The sequence below is a fragment of the Heptranchias perlo genome, chromosome 18, assembly GCF_035084215.1.
Source record: "Heptranchias perlo isolate sHepPer1 chromosome 18, sHepPer1.hap1, whole genome shotgun sequence".
NCBI lineage: Eukaryota > Metazoa > Chordata > Chondrichthyes > Hexanchiformes > Hexanchidae > Heptranchias > Heptranchias perlo.
Window position 1 is genome coordinate 20,863,411 of NC_090342.1, and position 20,999 is coordinate 20,884,409.

Consider the following 20,999-nt stretch of genomic DNA (forward strand, 5'->3'; position numbering starts at 1 on the left):
TCTTATCTTGGCAGTTTTCCTGAGGCTGGCAAACTTTTTCCTCATTTGCTGTACATTGGAAATTATATTAAGCCTTTTAGCAATCTCCTCCCAACAACAAAAACTTGCATTTTATAGTGATTTTAATGTTGAAAATCACCCTGAGGCATTTCAAAGAGCAATGAGGGAAAAAAGATGTTGTGCGAAAGAAAGAGAGATTAGGAGCAGTAACCAAAAGCTTGGGCCAAGAAGTGGGTTTTAAGCAGTGTCTTAAAGGAGGAGAGGGAGATGGAGAGGCATGGGCGTTTATGGAGTGACTTTCAGAGAGTGGGTCCTTGATACCTGAAGGCACAGCCATCAATGATGGGGTGAAGGGAGGGGAGATATACAGGAGGCCTGAGTCAGGAGAGTTCAGTGAGAGAGAGGTGGGGTATAAGGATGGAAGAGGCTACAGAGACAGGAAGGAGTGAGGCCATGTTGTGATTTAAGCACAAGGATGAGAATTTTAAATTCCAGGCACTGGACGAGTGGGAACTGATATATGTCAACATGGTCAGGTGAGATGAACAAGCAGGACTTGATGTGGGATAAGATACAAGCAGCAAAAGTTTTGGATGAGCTGAAGTTTATAGAGGGTAGAGGCTAGCAGGGTGGCCAGGAGAGCACTGGAGTAATCAAACCTGGAGATCAAAAAGCATAGATGAGGATTTCAGCTGCAGATGGGCGTGATGTTACGGAGGTGAAAGTAAGCAATATTTGTGATGAAGAGGATATCGGGACAAAAGCTCAGCTCGAGGTCAAGTAGGATGTTAAGATTGCAGTAAGGTTCAGTCTAAGACAGTGGTCAAAGAAAGGGATGAAGTTGGTGGCGATAGTGTGGACTGAAAATGATGTTAGTGCTGTTTTCTACCTGGTATTAACCTTAATGTTAACCTTAATATCACCAGACTGGCATAAAAGTCCACTCAGAAACACATCCCCATTGAATTAAATCTCTTGAGCAGCAAGATCTGCACAGTGGAGATGAATCACTGTCAAATCTTATTAATTAGCAGTAAGTTTCAGTGAAAGCTAAAGCAACCCAATCACAGCAAGTTATGCTTTCAGTGGCATTGCATGAAACAAGGCATTCAACAGTGAAGAGTCAGAGGTGCCTGATTGGTTACACCTGCCAAGATGTCACCAACCATTTCTGCAGAGCCTGACACACCTACCTGGCAATGACCATGGAGAACTGTCTTCTCAGGGTCTAGATCTGCAGAGAGGCGGATGTAGATGCAGTGCTGTGTCATCTGCTGCAAGGACACTACAGCCGCTGTGCACTGACAGTAACCATGCTGCATGTCCTTTCAGATATGCTGCAATGCTGACCTATGAGAATGGTGCCATGGAATGGCTCAGAGGGCACCCATCCGCTTAAAACAACTCATACAGCGCCACTTCAACAGCTATCAAAAAGGCTGCTCTATCACTTTCCTGCAGATTCATGTCTGAAGCTTGGGTTTCCTTTCTCTTCATTTTTCCCCATCTCGTCCTTAGTTCAATAACCCTTCATCCTTGGAAAAGGCCACTAATATGTTGAGATGCCTTCTGAGAGTCTCCAAAGGTTGTCCAAATGTTTTTCTTCCATTGTGATACTCCCCATCCCTTTCAATTTGAGTTGCATGCCCATTTCCTCTTCCACCACTAATCTGTTCTTTAAATTCATCCAAATCTACACCTGAAGTTATACTAATGAGGTGACTTAGGAGAATTGGCCTTAAACAACACAGTTTTATTTCAGTCTGTCTAAAACCCACCATTAGCTAATCTGGCAGTAATAACACCAAAAGAGGAAAGACTACATTAAAATAATACATCAGCACTGAAATCAATGTTATTGAAAATGGGTGGGTTCTATAACGGTCAAGCAATCCCCTCCACCAGTTTACTGCTCAAACGATAAAAGTGAAAATGACCCACAAAATAATAATAATTTCTATTCAAAATCATTGCTATTAACATAAAAAAACACAAGAAGTAACTTTAAAAAAGATATTTATTGCATTCAATTACATTCAATGTGGTAATAAGTGATACAACCCATGAGCTGTGCAATTACTAAGTTTAGCAAAATAGCTAGGATTGAACACCCCAAGCACCACCTTGCATCCAAAGTTGTATTTTTCATTTATATTACTAGAAGTGTTCAGGAAAGCATTTTAATATGATCCAATAACTGCCAGCCCACTACATGCTTTATCTCTGTCATTATATTTACGCAGCCCTTAGAACACTTTCTATCCATGCAAGTTAGCCCACACTGAGGCATGCAAAATATCTTTTTACTGCACTAAGGCACTTTTAGTAAGATTACAAATACATGATCAAAAGCTTGCTAATTCAAAAGTGGAGTGGCATGATTTTAATGCATTTGTGACTATCATTAGAGTCAGTTGACAGAAGGACATTGCAGTCATGTTCTTTTGAAATTTGCAATGCATGCACCTTGATAGAGGGGGCAAAGGACTTATAGAATGAATTTAGATATCAGTGATAAACGACGCATCCAAACTACAATCTTGGGGCACATGTGGCCCAGAAGCTATGACAATCTGGCCTACAAAACAATTCTGTTTCTATCTGCATTCATATTTCTTGCTCATTAGTTTGTCCTGTTTCAATTTTGTGGGCATGTAGATTTGGAAAAGCATGTTCTCATCGCTATTGTCTTATTAGTGAATAAATCCTTAATCTGAACACCAAGATATGTTAGTATTAGCAGCTTCAGATACATGCAAATTAATAGAAACATTCATTTAAGCTAAATGGGCCCCACGTGGCGTCATAATATGCCCCTAGACACTCCATTCGACCCAGAGAACTTTTCACCAAACTTTGCCAAAAACTCTTCCTGAAGTAAACAAAAACACGAACAATTTCAAACACTAATACTCAAAAAAACTAACAAAATCTAACACAATTAACCTCCATTTCTTCAGTTCACTTGCAGTCAATTTCAATACACAAATATATAGTTGAAAGATCCAGCTTTGCAACAAATACAGTGCTACAATCTGAAAATTAATTCAAAAATAGTTGTAAAAATAGTAATTCTTTTAATTGTTCAATTCTACGCATGAGGTACCCTCTCATTTGTCTATGTAGTGACAGGATCAGTAAAGTCCACATGCCCTTAATGTTCAAACGCTTTCTCATTTAGTGCACCTGTGGAATAAAATAAATATATTTCAATATCACACACATACACAAATGTTTTTCTAGCATAGGCAGATGTGACACTATTTACATTAAGAAATGGTTTTACAGCTGCCAGTCAACCTCCAGGGCCTCAAAGTGATTACTATTCACGTGCAAGTCTAGACAATGAGTGTTGTCAAACTATTTGACCACCAAGGCGTCACTGCTGAGCCCAATCCTGATCTCACCTGTCATCCACACAAACACTTCCAGCTTTTGTTGGTGGGGTGGGGGTGGGGGTGGGGAAGAAAGGATGGCGTGTCACCGGAGAGCGATCAGAGAGCTAGAACCCTAGCTGATTTTTCCATGCATAATGCGGCGGTAGCATCATTTCCCCTCAGTTGAAATCAGGCAACTCAGCACAGATAATAGCTTAAATGTATGGCTCAGCTACTCACTGAATAAACTTGCTGAGTCATTGGAAGAATTTGTCATTTACATTTTTAATTTAAAAAATGTTTTTACTTTGGCGGTATCATCTAGTATGTAATATATTGCAATATGCAAGAACATATATGTAAATAGAATCGAATAACCTTGTAAGTCACCATGACAGCCTCTTATGACCCGAAGATGAAACCATGATGTACATCAGACTGAGTGTTTTCAAATGCACTGATTAAAATCAAATCATATTTTTGTTATTGATCTGGCTTTAATTGGGTCATGTGAGTATATCCTTAAAACAACCACATCCTTTAAAACATTTCTTCATAGATCAAATTATATAGTATCTGACAACATATAAAGGAAAGCACCAAATTATCATGTCAGACTTTGGGATTATCATCATCAACCACAAAAACTCCTAAACCAAGACAACCTTGAAAGAAATGTACCACAAAGAGTTTGTTTAAAATCCTGTCAGCTCTATCTCCTTTTCTCCTGAAGGTGATGATTTATGCTCGACCAAGGTTCCACTCGGAATTTTGCTGAAGTAGCAAATCTTCATGCATTAGCCTAGACAATGGGATATTACTGCTTGCCCAATCCTGTTTTCACATGATGTTCATACATGCACACTATCCAGCAACGGTCATTTGACAACAATCAGGAACAAGAAGCTTGGCTGACGCCTCCCCTGCCCAGCCCAGGGATACTAAAACAAATATAGTAGCCCGAATGCCACTCTGGCTGTGGTCACCAACTAAGCCATGAACGGAGCTTATAAAAGGTTGCTGACAAAGAAGGTAAAGCATCTACAGTGTGATAACAGAATCCACAGGCATATCAATAAAAAAATCACCATCTGCAGGCTGTACATTCACTTTCCCGATAATCAGCTGCAGATGATCTATTATATATTAAAAATGGTGAATGGTCGCAACATTCTAATGGTACTATGACTATAGCTCTGTGGGGGTCATGTTAATTGACTCATTAAATTATATGGGACTCCAAAACATTATATGACCATCAATCGACTTATGTTATTTGAACTTTCACTGCGTCTCCTAATATTCGCTACTGGGTGGCTCTGCACCATGCAATTGCTGCAGCATGGCGCACATCATGGTAAAGATGACTTTCTACCCAATTATGTTGCCCATTCCAGCCATAAAAAAGTCTACCAGAAGAACAGTTTGATGCCATTAGTTATAACTCCTCACAATTTAGCATCTCTGGTCATTTGAATCCCATCTCAACTGAGCCACTGTTAGTATATGTTCCCCCACATTAAGCATTGTTTTCCACATCCAACCAGCCTCGCCCCTACTTTCCCATTTCAGCCCCTAACATTAACATTTTGGTTGTTTGAACCACCCCCCTCAACTAAGCAGGGTTTTGAAAGAGTTCCCTTCCCCATCCCGAGCAACATTTTCCAAATTCTGACCAGTTTTTCATCTAATTTCCAAATCCCTGGCCCCATCATGACCAAGCGTTTACACTCCCTCCGCCTGTCCCACTGATCGCAGCTCTTGGCCTCCACCACCTTTCATTCTCCATGCCATCTTTCCCTCTCCCCCACTTCATTCCATCCCCTCATTCTCCCCTCCATCCCCCTCACTCCCATCCTTCTGCTCTTCCCCTTTTCCTCCTCCAATTCCACTCCCTGTCTCCCCCACACTCTCCTCCCGTCTCCTGCCACCCCTTTCTTCTTCCTCTTCCCCCTGCTCCCTCCCAACCCTCCTTCCTCATCCATTTCTCCCCTCCCAACCCAGCTATTTCCTTTTCTTTCTCCCCTTCCATACCCACTTCCACAACCTCTCCTCCCTCACTTCTACTTTCCCTCCCTCAACCCCATTCCTTCTCCTCCTCTCTTCCAATCTCCCACCCCCACTTCCACTTCCTCTCCCGCCCCACTCCTTTTCCTCCGCTGCTGACCCCCTCCCCTCCCTCTCCCTCCCAGCACCCCTCTCCAGTCCTGTGAATAGGTAGAACCCGAAATGAACATTGGCAAGCAGGTTATTGGTGAGTAGATGTCACTTAATGGCACTGTTGATCTCTTCCATCAATTTGCCGATTATTGAGAGGAGGCTGATAGGGCGGTAATTGGTCGGGTTGGTTTGTTCAGTTTATTGTGGATACCTGTGCAATTTTCCACATTGTCAGGTAGACGCCAGTGTCATAGCTACACTGGAATGCATTGGCTAGGAGGTGCAAGTCAATATTTCCTGTATTAAGGGACAATATATTCAATTATTTAACAACTGTAGACATTGCAACAACAAGCATAAGATGATCAATTATCTCTACAAATAGATATTGATGCAACTTTTTTTTTGGATTCTTTTAGATTAGAAATTAGGAAACTTTGATTCACCTGCATCTTGGTTGCCATTGTTTTGTTCAACGCACACTGCTGGTGTCAGAACTGGAGACACGATTACCATTCTGTCTGCTTGCTTTCTCAGCTGACGGTTCATGACTATCCTAAAAAAAAAATGGAGATTTAAAAACTAAATAAAGTTGAGAGACAAAATTGACAAGCTGCTTTTAAAAATTGCCAGCATGATAGTATTAACAGGAAAGGGGTTGGCAGGGAAGTCATCCCAAAGATGAGCAGTTTTGGTAGAGATATGATCCCAAACATGAATAATGTTGTTAGAGAAAATGTCAAAATATTAGGAGAATAAAAATTTCCAAAGTTTAAAAGTATTTCATGTATCGTAATATATTGCCTAGTAATTAACTGTTGACCTATGAAAAATAAATATGTGGGTGAGGTTTCAAGGCTGTACTTCTGAACTTTCTATAATGGCTATAAACCCCTTCAAATCATTTTATAATAACTCACACACATCTATTATTCTCCATGTATATCTGTTCTTCCAAAGAGAAAATAATGGAAAGTAGGGACTGACACCTGTTGGTGTGGCAGGTTAGTGAAGACACAGAATAGAGCGACAGATCCAGAATGGAGTGGGAGGGGAAGCTCACATAAAGAAAGAAAAGGCTTGCATTTATATAGTGCCTTTCACGACCTCGGGGCATCTCAAAGCATTTACAGCCAATGAAGTACTTTTGAAGTGTAGTCACTGTTGGAATGTAGAAAACGGGGCAGCCAAATTGCGCACAGTAAGCTCCCACAAACAGCAATGTGACAATGATCAGATAATCTGTTTTAGTGATGTTGGTTGACATGCAAAGACAAATTGAAACACTAAACACCAACTAACACTGTAACTGTATAATAATTCCCTACATTGTTACATGCTTAAATGGGATGGATATGAAATATGCTGCAGTACAAAATTTATTTTACAATAGTAGACTGGTATGAGGAAATACAAATACCAAGGAAGACTTGAAAAATTGGTGATTTTTTGATTCGAACAACGCAGATTATAGGTGATATAACAGAAGTGTTTAAAATTATGAAAGGATGGGACAGGGTAGATAGAAGCAGACTGTTTCCAATAGTTGAGGAGTCAAGAATGAGGGGCCATAGATATAAGATTAAATGTAAGAGATTTAGAACAGAGGGCAGGAGAAACTTCTGACGCAGAAAGTTGATGCTGTGGAATTCACTTCTAGGGTTAATAGTTGAGGAAGAAACTATGTCAACATTCAAGATTAGATTGGATAGGTGGTTGAAGGAAAAGAGGTGAAGGCATTTGGGAACAGGGTAGGTAAATGTGATTAGGACTATTTGCTCAGATGGAGGGTAAACGTTGACAGGGACTGGTTGGGCCAAATAGTAACTTCTATCTACATAGACAAATTTGGGAATAGTTCAATTTAAGGCAAGGCAGTGACATACAGCCAGGGAATGGTGGGATATGGCTACCTATCCGCAATTCCCTACACGTTATTTCCAATTTACAACTGTCATAAGGAGGTAGCAAGCAGAGACCAGAAATGTTCTCACAAACTGAGGGGAAACTGGAAGGAGAGTCATCATGTTTGCTTATGTATTTGCTTATATCAAGGTCTCCTTGATCAGGAACAGTACAAGCCACAGGGAGAATAAAAAAGTAAAGGGGACAGAAAACATATAAGAGTTTCAATCATATAAAGACAAGAACTCATGGAGGATATTCACTGTTATGTTAATGAATGCAATTTTAAATGAACCCATTGAGATTAAAACACATTACTACTTGTGAGGGAATTAATGAATTGGGGATCATTAATCCATTTAAATAGGACAGATTACATAACTAAAGGATATATTAACTAGGATATTTAGGATAGCTGGTCATAAAAATAAAGGTATGTCTGCTGCACTGTGGAGTCAGAGGAGGAACATTCAATCTCTCTACCCAACTCCACTGTGTCACTGTGATGGGTACCTTGGAGAAAATCTTGTTGCCAAGCTTAAGAGCAGCATTGGAAAATGTCTAGGACCAAATTAGGAGAAATCAGAGGCAGTGAAATCTACATTTCCTAAGCTAGGGAGAACGAGAAATCACAGCCAGGGTTTCTAGACCCTTGCTAGAAAGGATACTTGTGGAAGTCAGGTGATGAAAGAATTGGGCTCAGTTATGATACACCTTTAAGTGGTCATTATTAACATGAGCCTGCTGGCACACAAAGAATAGGTAAGGCAGCTGAATGGACTGTAGAACAAACCCTCAGTGTGAGGCAGTGCCTTCTGGACAGGATGGGAGAAATTTGGGTACTTTCTTCTGATATTTTGGCAGCTTTGTGTGTCCCTTCCCCTGAAGGAATTGACCCATGCTAGATTCACACTGCTTCAACTTATTAGACCCCAAATGCTGACGAGAGGCAGACTTTCATCTATTGGATTCAAATCCAGCTCTCAGATGAAAGGACTATCCCATTTCCCTAATAAGATATTTACATTATGGTGACAAGTTAGTGTTCATTGATGAACTATTGGATGGGTAGGTACTCCTTTGATTTTGAACATGGTGGTGAATACAAATTTTCTCTCAGTTATGGCTGCAGAGATAGTGCCTTCTACATACTTCACACCTGAAGTCCCCTTGTGCTTACTGGGTTATAGATGGTTGTTGGTATAGTTTCTGTGAAATTACTCACAAATGCATCTTCTGGAGAACAGGATTTTAAGAGGGGTTTTGTAAAGGTGAAAGACCACAAAGAAAGAATATTAAAGGATATTGGGACTGAGCAGAAGAATAGGAATAGATTTGGTGACTAGTAGAAAAAATCATCAGTACAGCCTTAATAAGCCAAATGGCCTGTTTTTGTGCTGCAACATTCTATGATTCTAAGTTATAGAATGCTAACATAGTTAACGAGTATTATTTGTGAAAGCTATAAAGGGCAGAAATGTCTGGTGTGCTTGCTGATACAGTCATCCTCAGTTCATAATAGATTCTATCATGTAAAGTATACATTCCCAACAAATTTTACTTACTTTTACTTCTCCATTTGGGTCTAAAGATTCTTCTTCCACATCATTGTGATCCTCACTGGGGTCATACGAGTAAATCGGCACCAATTTATTGCGCAGCTTTTCTAATCTTTGAAACAAAATAAAGGCCTTTTAAAAGGATTAATCTTCAACTACTGAAGCAAGAAAAACTTACTTAAGGAAACATTCAATCAATATATAGCCTACCATTATTATAACCCTTTCAGTTAAGGCACTCTCTCTCTTGAGCAAGACTACTGGACCTTGAGTCACTAATTCTTTCATGTTACCTTCACCATGGACACACCTTGTTTAACTGTCAAAACACTTGGCTCCTGTACACATTCAAGTGATAGATGAGCAATAGCTTTTAACCTTTTCATTCACCAATAGTGTTTATGTGAAACTTATTTTACTAGCTATAAAACAGCTATTTAATGCAACATTTTATTAAGAACCAAACATAGGTGCCTTTGTTGAAGAAAATATATGATAATCAGCGTAACTGTTCTCCACAGATTTTGAATGACTTTTGGCATTTAATAATATGGCAAAGTAATACTTTGAATCATCAAAATTTATCATGAAAACTGTAATAATTTACAACATACCTTTATAAAATCAGTATAAGCAACTAGTCCCGGGGAAGTTAGTGTGATGACTGGGAATATCAGCAATTAATAAGATACTGAACACATAAAAGCAAGTTAAGTTTTTCCAACAAGCTATGCATCTATCTATACCAATAGTGAACATACCTTTTTTTAAGCACTGCTCCTCATGTAAAAGAACATCTCAGTACGCATTACAAGGGAAGAGGTGGATACCTAACAAAAAGTAAAGGAATTTGGAGGGGAGGGAGGAAAAGTAAACAAAAGCACAATTGGAGAGAGAGATTTTTGGAAGGCTTTTAAAGGCAGAGGGAGAACTAACAAGGCAAAGTGATTTTGTGAGAGAGTAGGTACTGAGGACAGGAGCATGATGGCTGAAGCATCAGTATATGACACTGACGCAGAGTGGGCAATGGACAAGCAATAATTTGAAGTCAAAGGAATGGAGGGATATGAGCTGGGATGTGTGGCTGGAGAAATTATTTCTCAATGTGAAGGAGTGAATGATAGTTTTGTTAAAAGTTTGGGGGTGGCCATAGGTGTGGCTAGGAAAGTTTATATGATGAAATTGACAGGGGAAGGGAGGGCAGAAATTGAAGGTAACATAGTTAGACAGGGGTGTAAGCAAACTAATGTTCCAGTGGTGAAAGAAGACAGTTTTAGGAATAGACTGGATGCAAGGTAGAAAGTTCAGCCCAGGATCAATCAAAACCCAAAGTTGCTATCCACTGGATTTGACCTAAGCGAGCAGCCAGTAGGGTTAATGGGATAGGGACTGGCAAAAGCCAAGCACAATGGCTTCAGTTTTTCCAACATTGAGCTACAGGATGTTATAACTTATCCCAAAGATGCTTAGTCCCCATATAGAAGCATGACATCGGAGGCTTGTTCACTACTTCTGTGCTATATTGCTGTGGTCAGCTTCACTCAGACAGTTAGCATTCTCACATCCGAGTCACAAGCATGTACAGTCTATAGCACACAATCTAGGATGGCACTTGAGTGCAGTACTAAAGAAGTGGAAGTGTTACATTGTAAGGAGTGCCATTTTTCTGATGGGATGTTAAACTGGGACACTACCTGCTCAGGTGGATGTAAAAGATCCCGTAGCAGGGAGATCTCCTGGTGTCATGACCAACATTCCTTCCTCAACCAAAACCGGATTATCTGGTCATTCATTCATTTGTTGTTTGTGGAATCTCGCTGTGCACAAATTAGCTGCCAGATTTGCCAACATAACAATGGTGACATCACTTCAGAAGTAATACAATGGCTGCAAAATACTTTGTGACATCCTGAGGATGTGATAATGCACTATATAAATGCAAGTGTGTTCCTACTATTGGGAGCACTGCATATCTTATCTTTGCCTCAGTCATTTACCAGCATTGAGGAGATTTATGGGTATTCATCTTGGCATCCCTCTCCATTTGTATGTTTTGGAGAAGGAGAATAGAAGCACAGGAGCCATGTGGTGTTGGCGTACCATGGTGCTTTCTCTTGTCACACTGAATGGGGGTATTGCTTCTATTTCTCCCTCCTCTTCACTTGCAGGACCGCATTGACAGAGCAGCAGCCCTTTAAGAGCTGACCACTCCTAAAATCCTGTTCCCTGACCTTTTTGCATTTCCAGCTCTAACATTTAAATGAGCTGACATCACATCATAGTGTGCAGTCATCTCATTTCACTGCCGGCACGTGCAATGCCAGGGGAGCAATAGTCCTCTGCTACTGCATTGGGACTGCGCAGTGCAATATATTCATTATTCTATTGGGAATAAAAATGTAGAAATTTATGTGAGTAGAACTGATTTTCATATGCAAAGAGGTTCATTACAAAGTAGTCTTCTAACAACTGAATTACCCTACATGCCTGTTACAGAGTATATATGTGCATCTATCAGAGCAATATCAAGGTCTGTTTTCTTATAGTTAAGTTACCTTAATCAGATAGGAATCAACAAATTTCTCTCATTACCCAAGCCAATTTAATTTCCAATTACACTCCCATTAAACATGACATAATATGCCTTCTGATACTTGGGCAAAGTATGGAGATGAATTGTACTACCAACAGACTTAGGATCAATCTGTTATCCTTCCAGATCTGAATGCAGCCAAGACAGTTCAAAATAGGTTCAACTCCTTTCATGTAAGAACAAAGACTATTTGGTGTCTAAAAATACAAAATGCATGCCCACTCACAATATTAATAACTTATGTCTGCACTTACTTTTACATAAAACTTGAGTTTGAAATTCTTTTCCATTTCCCTGTCCCTCCAATCTACACATCAATGCCATTCTTTTGTTAACCTGCTAAGAAATGCACTTGTGTGGTGCAGGAAGCAAATCCATACCCCAAAATTGTTAGGCAAAACTTTTTGGGAAAATCCAAATACAAATATCATTTAAGACTACTAGCTGAGAGTTCAAAGAATTAGCCTTTTAAGCTCTAGGTACCAGACTCCTTTGAACTCTTATTTTAAAATCCTTTTCAGTTTTATATGATTGCACTACACTATTCTAACCCAGAATATGTTCTTTCATTTGTTGGTTCCAATTTTCTCTCTGCTCTTCTCACCTGAAGGCACTAATTTTTGTTGGGATATTGTTTCACAAGCACAAGTGAGCTATCTTCATGTGTGTGTGCCAAGATGGTAGATGTCAGTGGGCTATTTAATTATTAGGGGCATCACAGCCAACAGTCTTCACTCAGCATCCACAAGTGTGTCTTCCAGAAGTCACTGGACGAGTCAAAAGCAGAAATGTTTGCTGATATTTTCCTTCCTCATTCTAATGACACAAAGACTAATTGTAGCACCAACTGCTGCTAGATGAGGTTAGCTAACTCAGCAGAGACCAGGAATCAAACCTGGTTTGTATGATTCAATTTATTTGCCTGTGTGCATTTGCCCACTAAATGCCAGCTTGGCTTAGTTAGTAGCGCTCTTGCCTCTGAGTCCGAAGGTCATAAGTTCAAACTCCACTCCAGCACTTAATCTAGGCTGACAGTCTACTACATTACTGAGGCAATACTGAATCATCAGAAGTGCTATCTGTCAGATGAGATATTAAACTGAGGGCCTCTCTGCTTGTTTAAGTGGGCCTAAAAGATCCCACAGCATCACAAAGAGGAGCAGGGAATTCTCCTGATGTCCTGGCCAACAAGCCTGCTTCAGCCAGTAATTCGAGAAACAGAATTAACTGGTCATTCACTTCACTGCAGTTTGTGAAACTTTACTTTGAGCAAATTGACTACTAAATTTGCTTACATAACTGTAAAGGTACTTCAAAAATAATTCATTTTTACTGAACTCCCAAATAGCTAGCCTTTGGCCCTCCATTGCCATGATACCTTTGTAGCTGATGTGCTCAACCAGTCCTTCGCATCCACCTTTGATAACCTAGGCCCCAGCAAAATCAGCATCCTCTCTTATCCTGGTTGTTCTGCCTGGTACTGCCCACCATCTTTGCTCCCTTGAACCCAAGGAGCACAAACATGAGTGTACCTGACATACAACTGGCTTAGCCATCTATCAGCACCTCTGACTTGATCACATCAAGTTTCAACAAGCCTGGTTCTCCTATGTCAAAACAGCACATTACTCTAGAATCATTCTGGACAGTAAATATAACCCTGGCTCCTTTTCCCCACTGCCAAACACTTCCTTAAATCCCTCTCCCATCACCTTTAATAAGCGCAAGGAGCTCATTAGTTTCTTCATCAAGATAGAAGCCGTCCATTCAGCTGCCTCTCTGCTTCCCCTTCCCTCTCTGCTGCCCCTTTCCCACCAAGCCAAATCTCTCCCAGTTCATCCTCTTACTTTAGCCCTGAACTCCCCTCTCCTCCAGTTTCTCACTCACCTTCCCCCATGCCTCTCCAAGATCATCTCCTCCATGAAACTGATCTCCTGCTCTTTCAGCCTCATTCCCACTGAACGGAGGCCACCCAATTTCCTTTCCTAGCCCCATGCTAGCTAAATAATTCCTTTTCCTAAGGCACTGTCACCTTCCCTTCCAAAACTGCCATCATAACCTCTCTCCTCAAAAATCTCCCTTCCGCCCTCTCTTCTTGCTAACTACCACCCCATCTCTGGCCTCCTTTTATTTGTTAAGGTCCTTGAATATGTTTTCGCCACCCAGATCCATGCCCATATCTCCTGCAACTCCTTGTCTGAATCCCACTCTTCTCAAAGGAATGAAATTACCTTAACCAAAGTCACAAATGACATTCTCTGTGACTGTGGCCATGGTGCATTACCCCTCCTTAACCTCCGTGGTCTTTGACACTATCAATCACTCCATCCTACCCCAATGCTTCTCTTCTGTTGTCCACTTCAATAGGTCTGCCCTTGCTTGGTTCTATTCTTACCTAGTCAATTGCAGCCACAGCATCTCTAGCAATGGCTTCTCTTCCCACCCCCACACAGTCACCTCCAGAGTCCCCAAAGGATCCATGCTTGATCCCCTCCTCTTCCTCATCTACATGATGCCCAATCCACAGATATGGGGACAGTTTACACAAATAGTCTGATGACATCCAGCTCTAACTGTCCACCACCTCCATCGACTGCTTCTGTGCTATTGGACTGCTTGTCCGACATCCAGTCTTGTATTCTGTACGCTCGCAAGAAATTCTTTCCCACTACCCAGTCATTGTCTTAGGCTGAACCAAACTGTTCACAACCTCTGAGTCCTATTCAATCCTAAGTTAAGTTTCCAACCCCATATCCTCTCCGTCACAAAGACCACATATTTCCCCTCACCCCATTTGCTGCTGAAACCCTCAATGATTAATCTATCACCTCCAGACTCAATGCTCTACAACAGGCCAACCTCCTGTCCTCCACCGTCTAAATTTCAGCTCATTCAAAACTCTGCTGCCTGTATCCTATCCCACACTAAATCCAGCTTACCCATCACCCTCATCCTCGCTGACCTACATTGGCTGCCCCAGTGCCTCATCTTTAAGTTTAAATCCTTCCCTATCTCTAACTTCTTCCAGGCTTACAATCCTTCTCCAAACTCTCAGTTCCTTTTACTCCAGCCTCTTGTGCAAGGCTCCCTTTGTCCCAATATTGGTGGCTGTGCTCTCAGATGCATAATTCCCACAATCTGGAATTCTCAACTTAAAGAACTCTGCTTTTCCACCTCCCTCTCCTCCATTAAAACCCTCCTTAAAATCCACCTCTTTGGCCAAGCTTTTGGTAACCCCTCCTAAACTTTTCTTCTTTGGTTTGGTGTGTGTTTTTCCTTATGCCTCTATGAAATGCCGTAGGACATTCTTCCACGTTAAAGATGCAGTTTTTGTTGTGAAGTACTTTTGGACATCCTGGAAATATGAAAGATAACTGCAAGTTCTTCAAGCTTTTTGAGAAACTTAGTAAAAAAATTTAAATGAAACAAATGTGTTTATTTGGAGATTCTATTGCTGAAATTTTACATGTTCACAAAGCAAAATGGAATAATTTTAATACACATTATATCAAATAGTCCATAAATACAGTTGATACCAATGAATAGTTTACAACAGGCATAGCAAACAAAAAAATAAAATGCCAATGTAATTGTAATGTACAACAGTTACATAATAATATGTAATCTTTCTGCATTAGCTAAAAATAAATTCAGGTTTCCTGAGCAGAGTGTTTGGCCATATCCTGCACATTTCTCCTACACATGATGAAAGTATATTCCAGATGGTAGCAGTATGGATCTGTGACCCTCAAAAGAAAAAAAGGGTCATGAAAAGAGCCGTATCAGTACAACTCTATATTTAGTTTAAATCTTTACCTTTGTCATTTTTCAATCTGAATAAATGCCTTGGGGGTGGGGGTTCACAAATGATGGAAAACAAAGGGGTTGCTACTCATTCTTTTCCCTGTATTGCAGTAGAAATATTTAGCAAATCATTTTTAAACTTATTAATATTTAGCTTGGAGTCAGGTCAGGTGTTAAAATCTGCCATTATAATGAGTAGTCGGTACTACCTATGACTGGTCAACGCTGAGTGCCGGGCAGCGGTTAAGTAAGCTGGCCACCTCGAGAAAGTACCAAGGGATGAGCGCCTAGAGGAGGGTAGTTTGGCCTTTAATGGAGGTAATGAAAGTGGAGTTGAGGCCAGAATCAGATCAGCCATGACCTCAATGAATGCAGGAGCAGGCTCAAAGGGCCAAATGGCCTACTCCTGCTCCTATCTCTTAGATTCTTATGTTATGTAATGTCATCAAAATGCAGATGAGCTAATCCTTGAATTAGCCAATTGTATCCACAGCCTGCAAGCCATGACCCAGCTGTAGTACAGAACAAGTTAATGAAAGAGCGACCATGGACAGTCCAAAACTCCAGGGTTTAAGTCCCTGCCTTAAGAGGTGTGGTGGACAGTCATTGGAGCTCCGACGATAGTCGACCGATAATGAAAGCGATTACAAAAAAGAAAAATAAGTGATTATAACAAGTTTATCAGACAGGAGGACAGAATTCGTGCTGAAGTAGCACTGTGGCACTTTGAATATCTCAGTTTTCTAGCAGTCAGCACAAATTTGTGTATATACCAAAGTACTGGTTATGCATAGTCCTTCATAATGATTTGTTCTTTCAGCATTAATATAAACTTTAAAAATTCCTGCTCAAACTCTTTTTTTCAGCCTTCTATGAATTTCTGACTGACTTCAAGATGTTTGGCATGGTCATAGTATTTGCAGCTGTCTCAATAGTTTGGATGTCTAGAACATCAAGGTGGCTGGTAGGTCCTTACACCATGTTGAAGCTATATGTCCATCTATAGCTGCTGAGGAAACTTGAGAAGTCAGCTGCTGGAAGGTGTTGTCTGGAGGCCAGGTATGAAACATGCACTAAAATATGTAAGGTTTGTGGCCTCCCATGATTGAGTTGCAAAAAGGCAAGCAACTGTTGCTGAACCTCTGCACCTTCAACTGTTGGAACCACTATTCAATGGTGTATGATTTGCAGCCATGTCATTATCAGTACACATACACATTTTATGGTGAGTTGCCATTAGTGTAGGGGCTATCAGTACCTATATGTCCACCTAGCAAGGGCTCTAACCTGCACTTATCAGTTTTCTAATGACCAACTAGTGACTATGTTCCATGGGGGATGGGCACAGGAAGAGGTAGGTAATGTCTCTTCAGAGTCAAGGGGGTTCCAAGATGACAAACCTGGTGATGGAAGATCAGAACCAAGTCAACCTTCTATGTCAAACTTGGTAATCAGATAACTGAGCCAAGCAAGTGCAAGCACTCCAGGGAACTGTTGATGATCAACCAGCCAGTATGGCTTACCAATAGAACCTGAAGGATAGAGCTAAAACTGGAGGCTATTACTCTTCCAACTTGGCCCTGAATAACTCTGCAGGCCAAAACCATAATGGGCAGAGCCCTGTTCTGGTAAGCTGATTCCATTGCCTGTCTTAGCTTGATATTGTCTGCAAATTTGACCAATTTGCATTGAGTTTCTGAATCCAGGTCACTCATAAATTAGAAACAATAGTAGCCCCAACACTGAACTACATAGCATCCCACTCAGTACCTCCCCTCACACAGAAATGACTCCTCTAACACATACCTTTAGCCAATTTCTTATCTATTCCCAAATTTTACCTTGAATGCTTACAGCTTTGAGCTTAGCTAGTAGCCTTTCACGTGGAATCTAATCAAATGTCTTTTGGAAGCACTAAGTACACAATGTCATAGGCTTTAGCAAAGTCCTTTTGGGTTGTCACTTCCATAAAGAAGTCAAGAAGGTGCTCACTCACTAGCTGCACAAGTGCAATTCCAACAGGGGGTCACTGAATAGTTATCAACAGCAGCAACCCTGGCCAAATTTCCCTTCCCTAACCCAACAATGCTGAAAACAAATGAAGTGCCCTATCACTACCTCAGCTAATTCAGCACAGAACAGGAAGTTAACTGGGCCTTCTTAGTCTGTATGGTGCTACTCAATCCCTTAATCAGCTCTGCCATCAGGGAAGCAAAGAACCATGCCTTCGAGTGGCTCTGCAATATAAACATGCCATAGTAATTGGTTAGGAACAAACTGTGACTTTGTAAAGATTTGCATATCCTGTATGTGAATTCAACTATAGGTACAAGCAAAACAGATTTGAGTCAGTGGGAATTCACAAATTCACAGCTGTAGCTGTACTGGAACAATCATCTTTACATGCACTTTTTAATGATTTAAGTTGAATATAAAAACTTTTTTCCATATTTGCCTACATTGTGAATCATATATGTGATATAATTTCAAGGCACTTTATTTTCTTAATGGGATTTTAGTAATGCACTTATCTTTGAAATCTGCCTCAAATAAATGCCATCTCTTGTTAAGATTCTACTTTATTAATGAAGATTGATGTTCAACAACTTTATAGTTGTATCCCAAGCATTTTATGGTTAAAATTTTTCCAGTGCTGAAATCTTAAGTAAATTTACATAGTCAAAGGCACTATTTTAATTGAACAATAGCTTCTGTGTCAAGTGCAAAACTGAGATCACCACAGTTCAGATCATGTTGCACTGTAAATCTTCAGATCAAATCATGTAATTGGATCACAGAAGCTTACTATCCAGCATGTCATGAATCAATGGCCAAAATATTGCTAAAATATAAAATCAGCTTCATGATCTCCATCTGTATAGATTATTAAGAACACAGGGTGGAGTCAAGAACAAAATACATCTTGAAGAAATAACAGACAAGGGCAATGCAGTGGATGTGGTATACATGGATTTTCAAAAGGCCTTTGATAAGATGCTATATAAGAGACTCTTGACAAAGTTCAGGGCATGTAGAGTCAGGGGCCAGGTAGCAGAATGGATTGAAGGATGGCTACAAAACAGAAAACTGAGTGCATGAGTTAACCAAAATTTCTCAGACTCGCAGAAATCTGGGAAGTGGAGTCCCAAAGGGATCAATGCTGGGACCACTTATTTACCATACACATAAATGATTTGGAGCCAAAATTTGCAGATGATATCAAGTTAGGGGTATAGCTAATAATGTAAAATATAGGAAGACAAACAGACTTGCAGAGTGGGCAGGTAAATAGCAAATGAAATTCAATATAGCAAAGTGTGTGGTGGTTCATTTTAGCAAGAGGAATAAGGAGCTCACTTATTCCTTGGGAGGTAAGAAACTAAATGGGGTAGAGGAGCAAAGAAATCTGGGAAGAAAGAAAAATAAATCACTAAAAATAGCAACACAAGTTGATAAGGCCACTGGGGTTCATTTCTAGAGGAATAGAATACAAAAGCAGGGAGGTAATGTTAAATTTATATAGAACCTTGGTTAGACCACATTTGGAGTACTATGTGCAGTTCTGGTCTCCATACTACAAAATTGATATTGAAACACCTGAGACAGTGCAGAAAAGATTTACAAGGATGTTACCAGAATTGACAGGATGCAATTAGGAGGAAAGATTGAGCAAGCTGGGGCTCTTTACTCTAGAAAAAAGACCTGAAAGTGGTCTTTAAATAAAGAATTTAGGAGGAATTTCTTTACACAGAGAGTGGTGAGAATATGGAGCTCGCAGCTACATGGAGTGGTTGAAGCAGATAGTGTTAGGGGAGACTTGATGCATACGAAGGAGAAGGGAATAGGGAGATATGGGGGTAGGGTGGGAAGAAGTAATTGGAGTGAGAGGAGGCTCATGTTGAGTATAAACACTAGATCAGTTGGGCCGAATGGCTTCTTTCTGTGCTGTAGATTCTATGTAATTTTGGGGTCATCATTATCTGCATCTGTGTATTAAATGCACAATAGCCCAACCATAATCCTACATGCACACTCCTTAGAAAATAATTTATTTGAAGTCTCACTGCACTCTCTCGTTGCTTTGTATCAACTGCTACTTAACCAATCATAACATTCAAAATGGATTATATGCTCTATAGTTTAAGTACAATGGCAACTATTCAGGAAACAATACCTAACCTGACAGAAATGATATATGGTTAAGTTGAGCAACAACTGGTATATGGGATTCACATTACTTTATACATTTTCTGTTCTGTTTATTTTTCGCCTTTTTAAGATTATGATATTTCAGGGTTGTCATTATGTCCTGCAGTAAGACACTTAATTCTTATTCTACATTGTCACAGGTTTGAATCTTAGCCTCAACTACCAGACTATTATTCAAATGGCTCTCACTAGGTGATTTTTTTGTTGCAATTTTAGGCAGGACCACCATGTAGCAGAACCTTCCTGAAGGAGTGTAGCTTACAAAAGTCTGCCACAGTGAGGCACTGATAGCAGTCATGGAACACACAGCTAAGGCTGAAAAAAACCATGGCAGCAATGGGGGAGGGGGATAGAAAAAGAAAGAGAAATTAAGCCAAAACTACAGCATTTTAACCCAAAATAGATAAACTTTATAAATTCAAAGCCAAATCTCCATGACTTTGAAACTGAATATTCAGTAAATGGCTTAAAAGTAATTCAGTTCACAAAAAAACTTCTATCAGGGCAATATAGCATTACTTGGTTGTAGATCTAAATATAGACCTTAAAAGGCCGCGAATATTTAAAATGGTCGTAGATAGTATGCTATTTCACATCTTTTGACATTTGTATAAACAGTTTAGTTAATAACAGGATGCTCAACATCCTAAATGGAAATCACAGGCCATGTCTTCTCCTTTGTGTAATGTAATGACTCATATGTGTCCAAATTGCTGATGAGATCTTTCCTGTTTCATTCATAAGGAAGTCATGTCCATAGAATTAATATTAGGCAGGAACATGAAACATGTTATATCTAAAGACAGAAGCCAGATCCAAGCCCATTTTTTAAAAAAGCTCGCTATTTAAGAAGGGTGACAAATTGCTTAATAGAAAAATAAAGTATGAACTAACAATACCATACTTAAAGATGTCTGTTATCTGATCCATTTTAAGCTAATTGTATTTTTTTGTCATTTTTGTAGAATTTTCTAAAAATTACTGCTCTTCCAGTAAAATCAAAAGCTATCAAAAGTGTTCCATGGATTTTTTTTTAAACACAAACAGTAACTTGGTCTTTGATGAATCAACTGCACATTTAGCTCAATCACTTTTCATCAGGAAATCAGAGTTCCTCATATCCTGCAGGAAGGAAGTGTTGGCAGGAGCTGCTGTCAGCACTGCACTAGGCTCTTGACTCCCTCTACTTCCGACATGTGGTAATCACAGGCTCCCTGCACCACAGTGATCTATTTAAAGCCTCCCTTCTCCTTCACCTACCACCAGCTCATGTATTGCAAAAAAAAACACATGTTAATACAGGCATGTGAAAGCCTACAGAGCAGAAATAAGACCAAAATAAAATCAATTACCAGCTCAGAGACTTTTTCCATGATATTTGCAGAAATTATC

General features: G+C 40.0%; 1 protein-coding gene across 3 annotated transcripts in view; it reads right to left on the reverse strand.

Moving 5' to 3' along the window:
- Positions 1-1,999: 1,999 nt before the first annotated feature.
- The window catches only part of LOC137334646 (small integral membrane protein 29-like), an 82,455-nt gene continuing 63,455 nt past the window's right edge, over positions 2,000-20,999 (reverse strand). For all 3 annotated transcript variants that reach the window (XM_067999478.1, XM_067999477.1, XM_067999479.1), the window contains exons 4-6: positions 9,008-9,113; positions 5,984-6,093; positions 2,000-3,186 (exon numbers count right to left, since the gene is read on the reverse strand). In XM_067999478.1, coding sequence (XP_067855579.1) covers positions 6,010-6,093; positions 9,008-9,113 — 190 coding nt within the window. In that variant the 3' untranslated portion in view covers positions 2,000-3,186; positions 5,984-6,009. The remainder of the gene's footprint in view (positions 3,187-5,983; positions 6,094-9,007; positions 9,114-20,999) is intronic.